The sequence below is a fragment of the Haliotis asinina genome, chromosome 11 (genome assembly GCF_037392515.1).
Source record: "Haliotis asinina isolate JCU_RB_2024 chromosome 11, JCU_Hal_asi_v2, whole genome shotgun sequence".
Classification (NCBI taxonomy): domain Eukaryota; kingdom Metazoa; phylum Mollusca; class Gastropoda; order Lepetellida; family Haliotidae; genus Haliotis; species Haliotis asinina.
In genome coordinates, this window is record NC_090290.1 from 24,740,084 (window position 1) to 24,762,181 (window position 22,098).

A 22,098-nucleotide genomic window follows, 5' to 3' on the forward strand; every position below is an offset into this window, starting at 1 on the left:
TGATACTGCTGTGTGTATGTATATCATCTTCGTTTATCCAGGGTATGATATTTTCATTGTATCAGAATAAATACTGATTGCCCTTTCATATTCATTAGGGGCTAATGGGGTAGCTAGTAGTTAAAATAGTCATTTGTCATGCCAAAGACCCCCACATGGGTACAATGTGTGAGCCAATATCTGGTGTCCCATACTGTGATATTGCTGGAATATTGCTAAAAGCGGCGTAAAACCATACACACTCAACATTATACCTACATTTGGTGACTTCATCCTATTGAGTAATATGGGAACATCTACACATTAAATAGATGGGAACCCCTACACAGTGTGAAGATGGGAACGTCTCTGCTATGTAAGACAGGAATATCGATGGTATGCCAACACATCAGAGATATTATTAGTAACACAATCAAGTGCGGTTTGATTAGTCTTAGACCCAAACTCTTCAATCTTTGGTTGGTGTGCTAGAACAGATCTCTCCACCCGCATATCCCTCCAGCATCTCCATGTAATAACTTGTCTCCTACATACATACACCAAGTTTCATGCTGGATAATATTCCCTTGGAAACAAGTTGTGTTTTTTCAACAAACACACTATTTAGGGACTCTGAGTACTGGAGCGATGGGGGATCCAGAAACAGCTTTGTTCTTGAAGAGAATAGGGAAAGAAAATATCAAGACTTTATAGTCTGTGGGTCGCAAGTGGATGCGAACAATCGCAGATTAATTTTCCGCAGCAGATGTAAAGTGAAAGGATTTGGGTTAGTCTTTGTGTTCCTGTTCACACTATCAGAGAGTCCTTAGGCCTAAGGTGCGAACTAATCACTCGCCTCTTGCCTGATCAACTCAATGCGCATTTAAAATCAGTCAGGATTTTAATAAAGGCTACTATTCAGTAACCTGTCCATTGTGTGGGCCAGTATGCCTCAGGCTTAGATTAGCATGGGTGGGTTTAATGCTGAGAAGGGTGCTAAGTTTGTGTAGGAGAGTCGAGCCGATTAGCTGTACCCTGATTGCAAATCATTGGCCCTGCAAACTTATTTCGATTCTGCCACGCTCCACAGAGTCTTCTGTGTTACATCGAGAGGCTGACATGTTGGATGTATGTTTGTATTTTACGGACAACGGTTCTGCCTTGAGGCTTTATCAGTCACAGTCTGTAACTTGGATAGTTGTCAATGGAATTGTCCGGTAATAACACACAGCGTCTTCATAGAAAAGATACCTTTCTGTTTTCATTTCTATCGTAGGGCTCTTTTCAGTAAAGCATGAATAATTGCTACCATGGAAGACAGGACGTATTCCTGTTTAACACAGAGACTGTGGAGGAAGACATTAGCTTTAGGAATCAATAGAATGTAAACTGAAAAACTGCTGTGTTGTTTGGAGGATGAGGAGGAGAAGGTTGACATTTGTGAGTATATAGCTGTAACAGGAATACTAAAAACTCCCATCTTGTGTCCGTATCGTCACCTGCTTTCAATGAGGCCTAATAAAGCTGGGAGGAGAGGAAGCAAGATGCAGTCTCTGGACCAGATGGAGACTTTTATAGGATGATGGCAACCAGGACCCTTCATTAAACTAAACAACTACAGGTGATATATTATTGATTGGATTTAAACCTGGATTATTGAATACGACATTTGGTATTGCTTGTTGCATAGCAAGAACCTTGAATTTTAAGAAAATCATATGGCACTTCTACTTGAATGCATTGATTCAGTGTTGGGAAGGCTAATGATAAATAAATATTTGGGGGATAGACTGACATTTATGTAGTGCAAATTCTCTGGTAAATATTCCCCTCAATACAAGTGTGTATGAAGTATAAAGCATTTAAAGAACCTATGTTCCTTTCTTCTTTGTGAGTAATTTCCAGTTTCCGAAAATGAAACTTAAATCTGTAACTTTTTTTATGATGCTGACTGGCCTTGGATGGATCTTCAGAAATATGTACCTCGCTACCAAATCCTGTGAAAGTTCTTTTTCGAAGTGAAGGTGTATGGCTGCATGGATCATGTGCGTTAACGAAGCCAGCTATTGACAGTTCCCTCAGCTGCGTAACTAATTGTGCTCAGTGCCGATCGCTCAATTAGCTTGTACTGCTACAGCCGATCTACTCAGCAGAGATTGGCAAAAGGAATTACAGCCAGGCGATTCTGCAGCAGTGTACAACAGCACATCGGAGCTGGACTGAATAACACTGGTAGCAGACGGCCACTGTTACATTGGTGGCAACGCTGTGATCGCTCCTTTGGTGGCAGTGTTGGAATGGATAGATAGAGACTGTACATCTCTCAGAGAACAAGCGCTAAGTCTAACAACACTAGCAGAAGATCACACCAGTGCAGAAGCAGAAGTGAGAACTTGTCGTCTGCTCAGAACTGTTTTGTCGTCTGCTTCACAATGCGAGAGCTGTATAACTTATGTTGTGTGTGTGTTTCCCTGGTGTCATGGGATGATTATGTGATATCTTGGTGCTGACATACAAACTTTAATCAGAAATGTGGATCTCATGGCAATATTTTTTATGTGGATAAATTTCTGTTTTTGTGAATGAAGTCGACTTGGAAGACAAATGCAAAAGATATCATTGAAGTGTTGGCATAAAGTGATAACATGTTGAAGAGTGTGAAATTTGGTATTGATGGATTTATGATAAAAGCCATATTCTGATCACACTCGTATGATTGACTTTGGATTACTTCCTTATATATCTTAGAGAAGTCATCCGCTGCAAGGCATCTTGTGTCCAAGTGTGATCCTAGCAGAATATTCCTCTCACATTCATTTATTGATGTGTGGATCTATGAAAAAGTCGCCTGAAAAGCCCTCTCCACAGCAATCAGCCATCAGCCAAACAAGTTTTTTGTCATCTTTATGGGATTTTTACCACAAGATCTTCAACAAACACGGGTGATTATCTACTAATTATTTGTGTAGAGTACAAGTCAGAGAAATAGTATCAGGTATGGATGATTTGTTTTGAAAAATTAAATACTGATCAATTTAGAGAACTGATAGGTATACTTAATGACACAAAGGATATTTTCTAATGTAAATGCTGAACAGACAACAGCAGCGTATAGTCCTCCATTTATTGGATTAAGTCAAATTACAAACTGAATATTTTTCATGATTGACAGCTGATGAATCAATTCCACCAATGTTTTTGTCATCACAAAATATTTCATGATTATCAAGGCATAATTATTAAGTCTTTGCTACTAGGAGTCTGAATTAGTTGGCAATTCAGAGGGATACATCGTATCTAATTGGAATCTTTTTACCCAAACTTCAAAGGCCTAAAATTTTGTGATGATCATTTGAAAGAAGCCGATGACATGGTGGTCTGTTCGTGTGTGTGCTAACTGCCGTCCAAGTGTCTGCTGTAAGCCGCATGTCAGTCAAACCTCTGGCGTCTTCAGAAATCAAATCTTTGGACAGTCGGATGTAACACGCTTTCACAACTCAATCACTGATTCACGTTTCCATCCAGCCTTGTGGCACCCATACTCTCACATTTCGTCGCCAAAGATCCATTGGAATATTCAAACAAAAACATTTTATTTTTAGAAATTTGTTAATTAACATTTCACTTTTGTAGAAAAAAGTACCTTGATCAGCATTTTTAAATGGAGGATGATAGTGAGACGTCAGCTCAGTTTTACTGCAGGTTGTAAACTATACTTGAATGTCATGGTGGACTGTGGTCACCCCAGTTTAGGCTGTAGGATATTATTTTGTGAAAAAAGACTTTAGTGTTCAGTGTTTCTATTAATAATGATCCATATGTTAAAAAATATTATATTTATATTACCTGCTTCACAAGAATAAACTGTTACAATCATAATGTAAAGATCATTGTGATTCAGTTGTTTTAGTTAGATGACCAATAGAAATCAAAAGCTGCATGTATTAACTAACACATACACACACACTAAAATAGTTCAGTGCCTGCATATAGTATCAGGAGCCATAAACAAAATTTAATGACAAACTTTTGATTTGGAGAAATTTAATCTGTTTTTTTAAGTACTGATAAAAGAAATTTGCATGTTATCTTTTGATATTCAATTTACATTTATAAGGAATCATTTTTTTGCATTTGCTGTACACTCAGGATTCAGTTCTAATCATGAAAACAACTGATAGCAGTGTGTTTGAAATCCAAGCTGTGGAAGATCTTGCTGAATATTTTGAATCTCATTTACAAGATAAATCACTGAATGTGATTATTTGCCTCTATCTGGATTATTGTCAGAGAATTTGACCACTCTCCATTTTTGGATGTGAAAACCTGTCATTGAAATTTGAAATCTCCTTGGTGAAAAATCGACCATCTTCAGTCAGCAACAACTATCAGTCAGTAAATGTGTGCTTGAATTCCTTCCTTGAAAATCTTCATTGAAATTTGGAATCTCGTTGAAGAAAATCAGTGAAATTTTCTCATCAAACCTTATTTGCGAAGTCATCCTACAAAATCTCTCTGAAAGACATTCACTATCAATCTCCTAAGGAGAGAGAGGCATCAATACTCATGTGTCCCCCTTCAGATGCTCACTGTAGTTGTGAATTCTGCTTGTCAAACGCTGTAATTGAAGCAGACATGAGTGACTTGGGTTCAACTGTCGTCTGCTACCACCCCCTGTCGTCTGCTAGTTGTTGCTTCTAGGCAGAATTGGAAGAAATTGCTTCTTGTTCTCATGAAATCACTATTAGTATTTGTAATTTGTCAGTTGCAATGTGTTTTTAACTGAAAACATAAAAACACTCTTTACCAAATGTTCTGTTTCATATAATATCCTTGTGTTAAGTTTCATATTCATGAAACATCCCAAATATTTTGCCTGCATAAACTGTCTGATTTAGAAAACATATATCTGTTTATTGATGGAGACATTTGTTTATCCTTCCTAAAATTATTTTTTAGGGTTAACAATTTGTCGTAAGTTCCAAAACCTCCAAAACATCATCTGGAAAGCTAACCTCTGCCTCAAAAATGCATAAAAATCTGACAAAAATAATAATTTAAAGATGTCACACTTTTAACCCTTAGAAATCCTCCACTCATATACATCTTAACTTGTGCAAACCTATGTTGTTTGCCTCCAAAGGTTTTGCAGAGCAGTGTCTTGGATCAAGCCCCGAGGTTGGACTGAATCTCTGTGAGTTCCTCTGTGACAAGGAGAAGATGCACTATAATCTTCCTTGAACCAGGAAAGCAGATTTGCCTGCTAAGATCACCGGGACTCATATCAGCCTATCATCACAGAGATTCACCATCAACTATTACAGAGAACATTTGTGGCCCCCATTGAGATGGCTATCAGCATGTAGGCAGTGAAGTTGTGAATTACAGCGCTACCCCCCACCTGTCTACAACCTCATGAACTATGTTGCTTGGCTTGATTGACAGCTGGTGACAAAGTGCCACAGTACCAGATCACACAGTACATCAAAGGTCAGTGACAATTGATTAGATTTTAAAAAAGGTCAATAAATAGTTGATATTTGCTACATCCACCCATTCCAAAGATTCAGTTTTACTTATTTCTTGTAAGTAAAACAGCAGTAACATGGAAGTATAAAATTTAAAAACATATTTAAAATGAATTCTTAGAAAATTCATTTTAATTGGTTTTTAGTAATTATTAACATCATTTACCCCTAACATTTAACACATTCAGTACATCAGATGTGCAAAGGTGGAGATATTTAGCCAAAATGAAATGCAATCCAGAAATTTAATTCAATTTCCCTGTCAGTTAGTTAGCAGAATCAGACATCACAGCAAGGAAAAAGTGTTATCTTGCAAGTTGTTATCAAGGTTTTACAAGAGTGAATTTTAATGACTATATCCCTAGCATGAGACTGATGGATTATGAATTCATCACTTACATGAAAATTTAGCCTTAAGTAACATTTTCAGTGCAGACAATCTAAGATTAGTTGTTAGGAAGCCATATCAGACCCTGTTACTGGGGTCCTCAGGTCTATGTGCCAGACAGTTTTTACATATAGCTGCTTCACTTTACTCATATAAGTTTCAAAAGTAATGTGTATGATTGGGGCAGTGATCCTCATCCAAATCATATATTTACTGTATCTGCGGTATAGATATTTTATTTCTTCTTTTAAAAATGGCGTGTGTAATGTAACGGTAGGTATGTTTTTTTGATATTATGTCAAAATATAACCAATTTATGTATAATTTCTAAGGCAAGGCTTGTATTAATTTCTCAGTTTACCTAATGATTCCCCTAAAACATCTTAGGCTGTAGAAGGAATAATAAGGATAATATCTTTTAGGAAATGTTATGATTTTTTGCTGTGTGTGGAGCTTCTGTGAATTTGGTCATTTGTTAGTTGTATTCAATATTAATCCTCAGGTGTAGTTGAAGTATGTCTCACATATATAAAACTCATACATGTGCACTCAGATTATTGTTCTTTAACAATTAAATGAGGTTAAAATGTGTTCAATATTGTCTACATCACAGGCCACACGTTTGTCATTGTGATTCAAAATCTCAATTTACAATCTGACAAGGCAAAACAACACAACAAGGTACACAAATGAAACTGTGCAATCTCATTCAGTTGTGTTGGTTGACAAAAACTGCCTATAATTTGTTCATGTCAATATGGAGGCTAATCTCAGGTGTTAAAAGCTTGACGAGGTTACTACCTAGCGTGAAGTCGTTAAGATTAAAGTGATAGTTCTCACCAAAGGTGACATTATTGATGTGAAATGCAGTCCACCGTTGATCTCTAATATGAGGCGTGATTGGTGTAAATTGAACAGGTGATTTTGGTATTGATCTGAATTTCATGTATGGCACGCTAGAGCCTTGCTGTTGCTAGCTTAGAGAATTGTGATCATATTGATTAAAATAGCAAAACTTTAATGATTGTGTTATGTTAGTCTGAGTAATTGGATGTGAATTGTAATCATGTGACATTCAGTGACCGTCTGTCAGTATAAGAGGGAGTTTGATATTGGTGAGGCAGAGGTAATGTGAAAGTGTTTAAGTTAATACCTCCAGGAAAGTGTATCAAGAAATACAACCACATGATCATTGTCATCATCGTCGTCATCATCATCTTATTATTATTATCGCTGTCAACATCATCCTTAACTGAACCAGATTATGCCAAATCTCCATTGTATTATTACTGTTTCAAACATCATTTTACCATCAATTGGGAAATTAACTCATTTCTAGCTTTTCAATCCAAAATGTCAAATCACCTCTGACTCTGACACAACAGCCAGTTTGAGGGCTGTATTGCTGTGGAACCTAAATATTCATAGGAAAGTACTTCTTTGCCAGTCATGGAGGATAAACTCTTTTGAGTAACTATATGTATGAAGACGTGTCATCAAAAGCAGATTTGTGTTCACAACAATAATCAATGTACATGTGGCAGTACATTGTGGATAGAGAGCCCAGCAGACGTCCATGGAGAATGGGTTACAGACATCACCACCATCAAATTGTGGCAGTACATTGTGGATAGAGAGCCCAGCAGACGTCCATGGAGAATGGGTTACAGACATCACCACCATCAAATTGTGGCAGTACATTGTGGATAGAGAGCCCAGCAGACGTCCATGGAGAATGGGTTACAGACATCACCACCATCAAATTGTGGCAGTACATTGTGGATAGAGAGCCCAGCAGACGTCCATGGAGAATGGGTTACAGACATCACCACCATCAAATTGTGGCAGTACATTGTGGATAGAGAGCCCAGCAGACGTCCATGGAGAATGGGTTACAGACATCACCACCATCAAATTGTGGCAGCTGTCCAAAGTGGACTAACACATAACATATTTTGCTCCAATTTGCAACATGACATCATTATGAATCAACAATGTAGAAGTAAACCTTTTCAGGGTTTCTCCATTTTGTTAACAGGTGCCTCCTTCATGCAGGCTTATTAGTTGTAAATGAGCTTATACCAATGACTGGAAGGATAGCACTATGATGTAACTAAGTCAATGTTTTAGTGTATACAACACCATGCCTCTGTACAGGTGTTACCTTTACTCAGGTAGAAAACATGATCAAAACACTGAAACAAACGGTGCAGTTGTAATCAGTATCATAAAATAATGGTCACTTTGTCATGCTACAATAGAGGTAAAATTTGTGAATTTCAATGTACAGCTTAAGGTTACATGTAGGTATATCGGGTTTAAAACCTGAGACATGCTGAGTGTGCAACTTTCGCTGTATTGTGGTATCTAGTAGCCTGTCTCTGCGTTAAAACATGGTATTTTTGCAGCCTAAATACACTAAATCACTTGATCAATACCATTTCCTCATGCTCTTTACTTTTGATATAGCAATGATCATCATCTCCTGGTTAAACTTGTTTTTCTTAATCACACACATCTTATACTCATGAATACAGTCTATATCACTCTGATTTTGTTTTAACCCCTCCTGTGATATTTGCTGGAATATTGCAAAAAGCGACATCAAACTAGACTGACTATTGTTGTCATTGCTATTTTATCACAAGGTTGTGACAAGTGTCCATAAATACTGCATCATCCTTTTTAGCACTATATCAGCAGTATCATAAAGTTAACTTCAATATTATAATCATATAATACATTAAGCACAGCTGTTGAAAACATCTGAGATATTTCCATACAATTCTAGCACAGGTAACAAATCCTGAATATGTGAAATCAAGGTATCATCATTTCAGTGATTAATCACTAGAACTAGACTAACAAGACATACTTACAAATGAAAACTTCTATTTCATTGGTAATAAATATGCCATGGTTTTATTTTCATATTTTTAACCTTTTCATGAATTCCTTTTCAGCACACTGATGAATACTTTTGCAAGACTTGTTGTTGACTTGTGTAGATAGAGGAATGGTCTCAGGATCCATCAAGCAAGATTCAAATGAAAATCATCAAATATTACCGAAAAGCTGGACGCTGGATTCGGCTCGGAAAGCGATGCACATCTCTGGGCATAATTTTGTCTCTATGGATTACCACCATTTTTATGTTCGATACAATCTCCGACACATCCAAGATGGAAGATGGTGAAAATGGAGAATTCTATTCCTCGAAAAGTTCTATAAGGAGTTCTCAAATTGAAAAATTTCTCCCCAAATCAAATTCCTCTTTTATTGGATCCACCAATTCTCCTGATCGGAAAATTGCCTCGGAAAAAGCCATGGAAATCCAGCAGTTGTATCGAGGTGCCCTTCGAAAAATTGAATCCATTGGGTTTGATGGGGATAAAATTCGAGGTTACCATGAAAATAGCAACAAAGAGCGGTTTGTAAATAGCAGAGGTGTGGCTAGGTCTAAGACCAGGATATTAATACCAAATGAAGTTGTAAATAAAAAGAAATTTGTGTTATCTAAATCTTCAGGGAATCATCAATCGCCCAGTAAAACCCCTGGAAGTAATAAATGTATCCACGCAGCAGATTCCCAAAGATGTGAAGAAAGTTCTGAATATCAAACTTTACCTAAAACATCAGCACATCAGTCCCCAACACACACACGCAGCGGTCGAGTTACTGTGAAAAAAAATTCTCCAATTTCTTCCCAAACTCAAGGGAAATCACTTGAAGAAACTGTGGAATCTGACACGGAAGTAAATATAGAATTTTACGAGAAAACACAGGATAAAGAACGGATAAAGAAACTGGAAAATGAAGGCTTTCTTGGGTTTTCTTATAATGTTTCTGCCAGTGATGGGCTAGATTTGAATCGAACCCTTCCCGACACAAGCCCTAGAAGGTAAGTGTTGTTTTATTTTTCAAACCCGTGAGGAAGATCATAAACAGGCCATTTCAGACAAGTTCTCACATTAAATATGATTATTATCAAGATATACTGCCAAAAGCTTCCACTGTTATCAATATAATTGTTTTAGTTTATTTTTCAGCGTGCCAGTAATCATATATATCTCTTCACTTTGACAACATGATAGCTTTTAGGAGCTAATACAGAATGTATGCAGCAGCAATTTATTATGAAGAAGTTTTTAAAAATAAAATATATCCAGAAATTTTTGCCCAATTTACGAAGTGACAGGAATATTGTTTAAAACATGTCCATATCCTTTTCATTTATTGTGTACTAATATTTCTGACATATGAGAAAATATGTGTATCAGTTGGTGTAAGTTGGAGCAGAGACCATATAGTGTGGTGTCTGGTTGGAGGTAAACAAAATATTGTTCTCAATGAGATGAGTCTGTAAAACTTGTACACATTTTACTGATAAGAATGTAAATATTTTCCTAAATAATGTAGAACTAAGCTTAAGATATGATATCCTCCAAGTGTACTAGATTGTTCACAACAATATTTATAGCAAGAAACAAACACAGTTATGAGACCAAATAGTCTTCTTCTATGCTCTGCATTTTACTTAAGTCTAACTGAAGTGCTGTCTGTTGAACACTTGAACAAATGTAACCAGCCCAGTTACGCTTTAAAGTCATACATCTTCAACATACAAGATAACTTCTGGACGGCATAAATGCCTGACAACTGTATATCATAGACTAATATATTTTTGTCATTTGGTTTTACATAATGACTATTATCATGTGAGATAGATATTTGTAAATGTTTCGGTATCAAGTTGAAATGATGAATATACAGTATTTGAAGATTGATTGTAAGCACAAAATTACTTTGTATTTTCACTTATGATGTCTAATGGAGCTGTTTTATACATATATTAATAATGTAGTTTCACAGAATGAATTAAACTAAAACTAAAATAGTTTTAACACAAAAGGAAATCAAAACTTCAAATAGATGTATTTCAACTATATGGAAATGTGATTCATTATTTATAATTCAACTTGTTGCAGAGTGGCATTTACACATGTATGATGCTTCTGTCAGTGTAACCCAAGTTAGGATGTTGAATGTTACTCTCATGTAGGGATGGGGCTAGCAAACAATGGACCCCTGTGTAAACAGAATGAGGAAGCTCTGAAATTGATGCATATAGTCAGATGTAGGCTAACAGCTAGTCTCTGAAATGAACATATTTTACTGAAAAAACGTTCATAGTGAAAAAAAATAATATAATGAAATGGAGCCCTAGACTTTCTTCATTTACAGACTTGCGTGGACTTTCTTGGATATATATACTTCAGGGTGTGTACAACAGACTAAGTCAGCTGCTACATGTGTTGTTAAAGTCGTTATGTGATAACACAACCACTGTGTAAAAATGATGATAAGCTGAAGCACTACAGCTTTCCTAGGAATGTGCCACTTTAACTGAGTAGTGTTGAGTTTTTGATATTAAAACACTCGGCCAAGATAATGCAGACATGATTTGATGCATAGTCTTGTGACTATAACCTCTGAGAACTTAACAGGCAATTTAGGTTATTTGGAGTAATAATATGCTCTGCTATTAATTGTTATCATTGTGAGCTTACTTGATGTGTAGTTTGGTTTGTGTATATGGATGCTTATCATTATTGTTGGTGTATATTAGTCCTGGATCCTGTGTTTTCTTCAGATAATGTAAAGAGGGATACAGTAATAGTTAGCTACATTGCCCATAAGGGTAGACACACTTTATGATATGTGCATACTAGCTGTCCTCGTCAGTTGAAGTGAAATGACGTCACATTGCTACTGGGAACATGACATGACAACAACCATAATGTCACTCACTGATAACCACATAACAAGAACAGCACTCTGACGTCAGTGGAGCTTCCCAACAGGCTTTACATCTCGTGCAGTTTTGTCTGTATTTTCTGTCATATAGTGACAGTGAGTACTTCCCAGATTATCCCTCTCGGAAGTTCAGATCATCAGGAAGTAAGGAGTGTACTCATATGTTCTGGTAGATCATTTTGAAATAAAACTTGTTTTATGTTACCAAGACAATGTAGGTGGTCAAACCTCCTCATTACTCAGAAACTATATAGCTTGACCAACAGAGTAACTGAATTGCTCCCACTGAAGAGTACTTTTCTAAATGATTCGATGTTATTCTTTCAAACTGTGTCCATGCTGTTTAAGCATTTTAATGGCGATTGTCCTCTATGTTTCCATTCATCAATGTTCAGCAACATGTTTGGCCATGGATATTATATTCTATGTAATGAATGCTTATGATAATGTCATATCAGTAATAAATGTTTATCATAATATGTCATAACAGTGATTAATGTTTATCATAATATGTCATAACAGTGATTAATGTTTATCATAATATGTCATAACAGTGATTAATGTTTATGGTAATATGTCATACCAGCAGTGAGTGTTTATGGTAATATGTGATATCAGCAATTAATGCTTATGATAATGTCATATCAGCAATGAATGTTTATGATAATATGTCATATCAGTAATGAATGTTTATGATAATATGTCATATCATATCAATGCTTAGGATATACATAGAACTGTGATTGTTCTGGGCCCCATTCTACAAATCAGTACAAAGACTATCATATAATGCTGAAAAGATGTTAACAAACATTAACTACGGTCTTAATGCATTAAGATCACAACCCGTGAAGAATTGATCTTCAGTAACACATGCTTGTCGTAAGAGGCGACTAACAGGATCGGGTGGTCAAGCTTGCTGACTTGATTGACACGTCAGTGTATCAGAGTTGTGTAGAATGATGCTCCTGCTGTTGATCACTTGATTATGTGGTCCAGACTATTATTCACAGACTGCCAGCTGGGATATTATTAAGTGTGACATTGCACAAGAAACAAGCAAACAATCAAAGACTAAGATCGCTATGTGGAGGTGGAATCTGACTTGTTGTAGAAGCCACAGACTCAGAAGGTGAACTTTGTATACTGTCCTTGAAAGTACTTTAAGTCTTCAGATGATGTGAGTTCAACAATGAAACCTTTCATCTGATCTCGTTTTTGAATAGCATTCAGAGGTTGTACCCATTTTTTTTTATTACAAGCACTTTATCATAGCATTAGATGTGCATACAGTGTTATAAAAATTTTCACGTTTTTATTACATAACTGAGTGAGGCTTGTAATGGACTATCCATCTGTCGTTGAAGGATAGGTGATTGATAGCTCTATATTCATAAAACAGAGAGAAATAGCAGATTAAAATGTCAAACATTTTATGTATCTAACATTAATTTGTCAAAGAAATGATCCTTTCCTTCTTCACTGTTGACAAGGGTCAAAGAACAGAAACATTTCGAGACTCCAAAAGATCCCATTAAGATATACATCCTGTATAAAGTACACTCTTTTCTAATATCACTACAGTTCTGTGGGAAGTCAGGGATTTGCCCACCACAGCTCTCATAACCGATTTCTCTGTGGAATAATTCTTACCTATTTGTATGTAAAAGACCCATTTGTCTGGCAGGCAAAATGCTAATGACCATATATTGGAAGCCAGCATTGATAAGAAACTTGTATCATTCACGCTGGTGTACAGAATATTCCCATTTCATAGTCTTATGAATCTAAACAAGGGCAAATCGATTGCTGTGTGCAAGTGGTATGTCTCAAGACAGAGTTTAGCGACGCTGCTGGGTAGTAATAATGTCAGAAGCCCACAAGGGACCTCATGGAAGGGAGTGTTTGCCTGGAAATAATAGACAACTTATGTAAGATTTCTTCCAAGTCTAGATGCAGGACTCCATCTTGTGGCCTTTCTGTTAAAGAGTGTGAAGACTTACAAATGACCTCATGGGACCCGTCGACTTAAACCCGCTTCAGTAGACCTCAAAAAGCCGAGGCGAGATGAACTTTCCAGTTTTCTACGCAATAACTATTAACGATTACCACAAATGGAAGAGGTTGGGAAAAATTGCCTGAAAAAATAATTCAGTCCATTTTTTTCAATTATATGTCATGAGAAATGCATTTGCGTTAAAAGCTTAGAGTCGATATTGGAAAATTAGAGTACACAGTTAAAAATATGTGTCATATCTTATCCAGTGTGAGAGAAGGGAAGAGATAGTTTCATAGTGGTGTGAAATCCTGCCATGTCCTTTCACTCGGGCAAGCCTGTCATTTGCCACAATTTTCAAATTAACTGAAAAAGGAAATGCTGTTTTAAAGTTGCACTTAAGCGAATTAAGTTTTATTAAATTTTGGGTGAGCTTTAGAATATTGAATGGCTTATGAAGGGGGTGTAATATTGGTTCACTTGTTCCACTAATGGCAAGAACTAGTGGAAAATGTTTATTCATCGATTTGATGAAAGAAACTGTTTTTGATTAAAATTTAAATTTGTACATTGTAATTTCCTTAGGGAATACAATTTATGAGTGAAGATATGTCATTTTTATAACAAATCATAAAACTAGCTATTTAGCTTTTTAAAAGTTGTGTGAAAATGGAAATTTACAAATAAGGGTGGATACATGAAAATCCTTATATCTTGTCTTACTGACATGAATGTACAAGAGAAGAGCTGTTTTTTCAACTTCATTCCAACATTCTTCACATGCACTTTCACATACTTTTGCAAATTTCAGAATTAGGAAACCAACATGTCACACATGGATATTTACCTGGCCAAAGACCCAGGTACAATGTGTGAAGCCCATGTTTTATGTCATCCAGTAACATATTGAAGGAATATTGCTGAAAGCAACATTAAACTAAACTCAGTCACTCTCTTTATCACTGTTTAAATCCATTTTCTTACATTTATGTTGTAGTGAGGTAGTCTAGTGGTTAAAGTGTTGGATCATCATGGCAAAGACACGGGTTTTATTCCCCTCATGTATGAATTTCTGGTGTCACCCACTGTGATATTGATGGAATATTACTAAAATCAGCATAAGACAAAACTCACTCACTCCAAGAATTCATATTGTCAGTTACATGCACGTTGGCATACACAACTTAAAAATTAAATGTTATATAATGCAAAATGCAAATTTCACAAATACGTGCATACTTATGCACACAATCTCGGATATTTTGTTACCTACTTGAACATGCACTGCCTGCCTAACAGTTCCGGCAGCGGTTTTGCCCGTCTGAAAGCGATATAAGGTATGTCTGTCATACCATTCACATGACAGATTTCAAGTGCACAGTTAGAGATAGCGCAGAAGCTGGCAGGTGTGAGGTGTGTTAGATCTTCATTATTGTAGATGGTTTATCGGAGGAGATAATTATTGCCCTGTTATCTGCATAATCACTCTAGCTTGTGTTTTAATCCCGATAGGGACTCACTACATGTGATACACAAAACCTCAGTGTGGGTTGCTCTGATGACTCTGAGATAACACAGCTCTCATATACAGTTGCTAGTTTTTTGCTGCATGTATCTGAATTAAAGGTCCTCCCTGTTGCTTAAGTGATTCATTCAAACTAAATATTCGCATTGCAAAATATGGTTAATGTTTTCTTGTAATATAATACCATATACAAGCATTTTGTTCATTTATGTGTAAAAGTAATGTTATTTCATTAACCGAAATATACATGTTCTGATATCAACAATATTGATTTTAATATTATGTGTGTATGTAAGTATATAATATAAGTAAGTAATTCTAACTGGCCTATTTCCATTTTTAAACATACTGTTTTGATATTGATCTGTCCAAACAGGCATATTTTGCAGTTTCTTTGAAAATGATATTTTTGAAACAGCAGTAATAAAACTTCTTCCACAATTATGTCAATAAAACACATCAATATTAAGTGCTCAGATTCTACATCATTCAAACAAAGAACGATTCATTTCCCTCAATATTTCCTTTTAATGATTTTTCATCCTGAAAATAAAGAAACCATGCACATTATCTGTGTTTTGTCAAAGCAATGATAACTTTAGTTGTTGTTTTATTTTAAAATGTTTATCGATTATCCATATCCAAGTGCCCAGCCTTTACTTTTTGTACTTTAAAAACAGGCATTTGAAAAAATTAATTTTTATACCATGGTTGATGTTTCTGGGATCAAGCCTGCGTACATTACTGGATGGGAACATTTAGAAGCCGTTAGCAATGGGGCATCTCAAATTAGTTCTGGAAAATTGCTACCTTGATATTTTAGACAGCACAACTTATCATTTTAAAGTAATTAACAGTTAGAGAGAGAATGCATGAATTGTTTCAGCTGCTAAACACATTAGAAGGAAACCTAATGCTGTATCATATGTACATACTTTTTTCCATATGTAGGCTAATTTGAGTCATCAGAATGTAATTACTGTCTTTTTAAGTATGGTGTAAGTATAGCACATTCTTTTCAAAGAGAGTTGTGTAGTGTTTTCAACGTATACAAAACCTCCATTGAAATTCGAGATGAGTGTTCACTTGTTAAAAAGTTTTCTCGTTAAACAGACATTATCATAAGTTGTTTTCCTATATGATTACAAACCAAACACCTTGGATCTGGAATGTTCATGTATAAAATGACTGGTAAAAAATCCACCTGAATGTTTATATTGTATACCCCTGAATTAGAGGAATATGGAAAACCCCTTGATACGAAGGAATATGGAATGTTCAGATGGTATTGCTGAAGACAGTAAGGATAATGGAAAGTTCAGATGGTATTGCTTAAGACTTGAAGGAATATGGAATGTTGAATGGTGTTGAAGAATGGAAAAGATATGGAATGTTCTCATAGAAAGGAATATTTAATGTTCATGTTCAACAGTCTTTGTATTGAAAACCTGATATGGGATATCATGTGGTTATAAAGGTCACAGTCTCTAATCACAGAATTTATAATGTTTCACAATTAACATGTAACCATGCCTTTAAACTACTGTTGCCTGATGCCTGTGACCAGTAATAAATACATTTCAGTCCAGTTGTTTGTCACTAATATATGTTGTCAGAAACAAGGCAGTGTAATTTTAAAACTAATCTTATCATTATGCAACTGAGGCAAAGCAAACATTTGTTTTGTTAAAATGTAAATTTACATTTACCCTTGGTCCACTTAGAATAGTTTCACATCTAGTCCCAGAGATAGACGCTCAGTTGAAATGAAAGTATTATTAGGTTATTTAAAAAAGACCAAACAACATTTGGGTCCACTGCTGGGCCATGCTATTGCTCATACCAAATGTCAGCTTAATCAATTTATCTGTGACACCCGTGACAAGTCTAATGCCTGTTATGTAAATGTTTGCTATTGGCTCCTCCGGTAGGTATGGCTGCACTGATCATTCATTAACAACAGGTAATTAATGAGAATATGATGAAAAAGGCAACATTGACTAATGAAACAGTAATTTTTGTGACAGTTTCTGTACTCAGGTGGGTTTTATCTCACACCTAAGAAAGTCCATTAGAGTTTTCTGAGATTGGCAAATTTCTCACGGGATTTTTCAATACAATACTTTGGGCCACTCCAAAATTGTATGTGTCAAAAAATTCCCTGAAGGATGTTAATACCTATCTCATCCAATTGTAGAAAGTCTGCATTGTTCTATCCATTCTCATGAGAGCCAAACAAAACTAATTACGGCTTAATATTCAAGGGCTGGGCAAACCCATAATGCAATATATTACCATGATTTGTTGGCTTGGAATACCGTTCTGCCAGGAAAGGTTTTACCATTTTTTGAATCAGTGATGAAATGTACTCTGTCGGACACGGAAGGGAGAGGTGCCAAGAAGTGTTTCATGTTTGAATTTCTTTTCTAATTCCTTGCTGTTAAACATGACGGCCAACAGTTGACGTGTTCCATATGATACAAAATATAAAACTCTTTAGTAAAATGTTTTGTAGAATGAAAGTAGATATTGCTTTTGATCTGAAGTTGAATGTTTGGCACAATGACAGTAGATATTCGTATCGGTGTTAATCCAAAGTTGAATGGCTGTCATAATGATGCTTTTGATCTGAAGTTGAATGTTTGGTACAATGAAAGTAGGTATTGCTATTGATCTGAAGTTGAATGTTTGGCACAAAGACTGTAGCATAGACTTAATTTATCCTAGATGACTTGTCTTGTTAAGCGGCAGATATTTAACTGCCCCATACCATATCCTTTCCATAACTGTATGGAATAAGCTTCATACATGCCTGACAATGTAACAGTAAACCATTACAGCACCAGTGAAAATGACTTGTCAAGTGTGTTTATAATACTGAATATTTCTCCTCATCTGTCTAGCAAATATGACACTGCTGGAACCTTTCAGTATCATGTTGTTATGAATTTGTTGTCAGAGAAACACTATAACCTTTCAAACACTTTCATCATCATGTTTAGATTTAATACTGTTCTTTAATGGAAATCTGAGATAAAATGCATGGTGGCTTTCAAAGTTGAAACCACTCTATTTCTCATCAAAGCTGAAAGGGTTATTACAACCCCGGAATGACCTAACTGACCCTCAAGGGTTAAACTTTGAACCTGAGAGTGCACATCTATCGAATCGAAAATCCTTTCAGAATCATGTGAAACGTACACACGAGTGCACAACTTTTCAAGCAGAAATTCAGTAACCCTTTCCCCTCAAAGATTTCAGACCAGCTTATCCAATTAACCAGATTACAGACAGACTTGGCTGTTTTGGAAGTTTGGCCACACGTTCCTGAATCCAGAAGGAAGTTTTTCACCATGCTATCGACAGATGTTTTAAGGGAGTTTAGATTCGTGTGAAGTTTCCAGTGTATCAGCTAACAACATTCAAGTTTTTCCATGCATGAGCATGTCTCAAGATGGAGTTTCAGCAGCTCATGTTTACAGTTTGGTGTGAAGTTGTTGGTTGAAGGGGAAAGTTATCTTAGAATCATCAGCCTTTTGAAACGATCGCTATAACAAGATCACAAACATTAATTAAAATAAAAAAGTAATCTTTTTCAAAGGGAAAAGCACTTAGATTGTGATAATCACATTATTCTCTTTCAATAAACTTTTCACAGAGGATGTGTATCTCTTTTGAACTGGAATTATTTTTCAGTGCTTGTGATACTTAAACGAAATAATTTGTTTTGTTTCCATTTTGCAACATGAAGTTGGTGGTGTTGTAAATCACATCGAAAAACTAATTATCAGTTGGTCCGCTGAAGGAAACTGACATCTCTGCTCTACAATGGCAAATGAAGTTATTAAAACATTGAACACCATCATATCAAATCACTGATGATGTCAAGTGAATGTGCTTGTGCTGAAAGACAGTTGAAGAACACTGGAACTAATAATACTGTGATAATGTACAATGATGTTGGAGTTAGTTTATTACCATTAAAGATCGACTGCTGCAGCTGCTTTTGTCATCATAAATCACAACTGATTGATGAAATTAATGTTTTAATCTGTACAGTGAAATCGCAAAGAAACAATGTGTACCACCCTCTGTTTTTGATAGTTTCAATTCATCTCTAATATAATTTACTCAAGTAATCTGTTGCAGAGAATTTTTTAATTACATTGTCAGATATAGAAATCCCCCGTGAGATATAAACTTATTAATCAGGCAGGAGAATCTCATAAATATTCTTGTCGACACTAAAACTAAGCCAATTTCATTGAAACTGTAAAATGTGAGAAAAATGATGTAATTAAGGAGAGATTGGAAGTTTGTCATTTGTGAACAGTTTCCAATAAAGCTCAAAATATGATCTCCATACTCCTGGTTGTTGTGTTTTAGCTGTGTTTAGAAACATTCATGTAAAAAATGTGAATATTTTACAACACTTTCTAGTAATTGGATCATGTTTTTGTAAAACAAATGCATAAATATTTATTTCCCCTGATTTTTTTACATTTATATTTCCCTATAGTTTTATGGATTTGAAAATAAAGAACAGCAGTTGTGTTTATCTTGTGAGATCACAAATCTGCCGGCATGACCATGGTTTGTCTAGCTCATTCCTTCATGAAAATAAATGAAAGTTACCAGTTACATTGTAACTTAATTTTATTGTTATGGTGAAAGTTTAAAAATTACCATTAGTTCAGGGATGGTAAGGGGAGATAACTTATGTGACAGATCCAGAAAAGTGTAATGAAGGATGTCGTGAATAGTATTTTTATGGTTTTAATAACATGACAGTCTCTGAACCGAAACACTCTACATTCAAATGAGCATTTCAATCAATTGTGTAATTCCACCCAGTCTCCTTTCAATCACAAACTGATTAAATTGAAAATGAATGAATCTCCCAGATGCCATCATGGAGGGTCTTGTTACGAGTGTAATGATAATGATACACAATACAAGATTTCACAGGTCATTATGTTCAGGACACCCATGGTGTTCCGGCTATTAAACACCAGTCAGTATCATCAGATTCCCCTCACACACACCTACGAGCATACATAGCTTACAGGGTGTCACTTGAACGAGGGAAATATTTCCCCAACATGCTGAGAAATATAATAAACATCCTGTCACTGAATTCAGCTGGGAACACTAAACAATTATGAAATGATAAGGGTACTCTCCGGCTAGCTGGGAAACGATAAAACATGAAATAAATCATTATCGTGAGTTGGTTCGTTAGGGAACAATAATTGCATGTAAAGGAAATATGGCTTCCTGGACAGGTTGGATGTGATGGTAATGGCTGTTTGATTAGTCGTAGAACAACAGTGGGCAGTGATACTGGTGATCTCGGTGCACGATTATTGCTGTTCTACAACTTAATAGGGTGATGAGATCGAACTACTCTGGGTCAGGTAGGTGTTTGTGGCAGAAGGTCACGACCTTCTGATTGGAGATGTTGGATTACTAGGTGATAAATGTGAAGATAATTATTGGTTGACTGTGACCATGTAGTGCTTTGTCTGACAGTTTGCTGGGACAGGGCCCATATCCGTAAAATGATCTTAGCACAAAAATGATTGCAGACTCTTACACCTGGACATGGACTTCTGACAGTTTTGGTGCTGATGTGGCTTTGTGGATCTTTGTAAGTTTTTCTAAAACATGTCTAGATGCAACAAAGGGATATTTTTCATAAATATGATTGTAAAGAACATGTACATGTTGTTTTAACATAGATTTACAACCTCTGCAGGTGATTGATTGAGGGTTTTTGTGATTTCATCAATAAAATCTAAGCACCAGGATGATGACAGTTTGATCAGACTCAGTCTACCAGCGGTCAATCCAGTGCATGACAAAATGAAACAACTGAGCTGTTGAGCAGCACAAATGGCTGTTGTTTATAGATAGCACATGGATGATAACCGCCTGATAAGATCTCTGTCGATGGCCACAGACTCCAGGTGGCTGGTGTTCATGATATTAACCACTGGCTCAGCAGCTGTTATAAATCAGGGATGAATATGCATGACTCTCAATTAGAACTTAGAATAGTTAAAAATGAACACAACATAATTTTAGAAAACCTTTTAGAAAAATTCTTTTGTTTACAGATTAACAGATTACACTAAATATTTAACACGGGAATTTTAGAAAAAGTATTGTATTTCCACTGATCATGTTTTTGCTTACAAAGAATAAAACATGAACCTACATTCAGGTGATATAACTTTGTTGTTCAAAGCCCCACTCAGCAATATTCCTATTGTATATGAAGGTGAACCCAGTGATCGATGCTGTGAGCACACCATCATGCAATCATGATATGTGACTGACCAAGTCACAGAACTTGACCACTGACACCATTTGTACGGGGTATCCAAGTGGATAAAGAGTTTGCTTGCTGCGTTAAAGACCGGTGTTCAGTTGCCTACATGGGTACGATATCTAAAGCCTGTATCTGGTGTCTTCCAACTTGACACTGCTGGAACATTGCTAAATGCAGTGTAAGAGCATACTCACACACTCATTCTCAAGTGGCCAGTTGATGTTCCGAGGAGCATGTTCCAACCCTGAATATCCATCAGTCCCAGTCGTTAACGGTGAAGGTCATATCACATGACAACAGAGAGCCTTTCACTTGGCCACTGCGCAAAGTTGCACAAACTCATTGCTACCAAATAAATTTCCAGTATATGTTTCTACATAAATAGTAAACACTGTGCATGTAACACCACTTAACATTGATTTATCCCTTCAGAACTGACAACTAACCCCAACAATTGTGATGCCATTCAAACTAAACCAACATTTATCTATTCCAAATTTGTTGATAAAATATATTGGCCATATTTTTCCA

The 22,098-nt window shown here is 36.0% G+C and overlaps 1 protein-coding gene across 1 annotated transcript in view; it reads left to right on the forward strand.

Moving 5' to 3' along the window:
* Positions 1-8,858: 8,858 nt before the first annotated feature.
* LOC137255868 (polypeptide N-acetylgalactosaminyltransferase 13-like) overlaps positions 8,859-22,098 on the forward strand; it is a 104,566-nt gene continuing 91,326 nt past the window's right edge. The window contains exon 1 of the mRNA XM_067793446.1: positions 8,859-9,796. Coding sequence (XP_067649547.1) covers positions 8,943-9,796 — 854 coding nt within the window. The 5' untranslated portion in view covers positions 8,859-8,942. The remainder of the gene's footprint in view (positions 9,797-22,098) is intronic.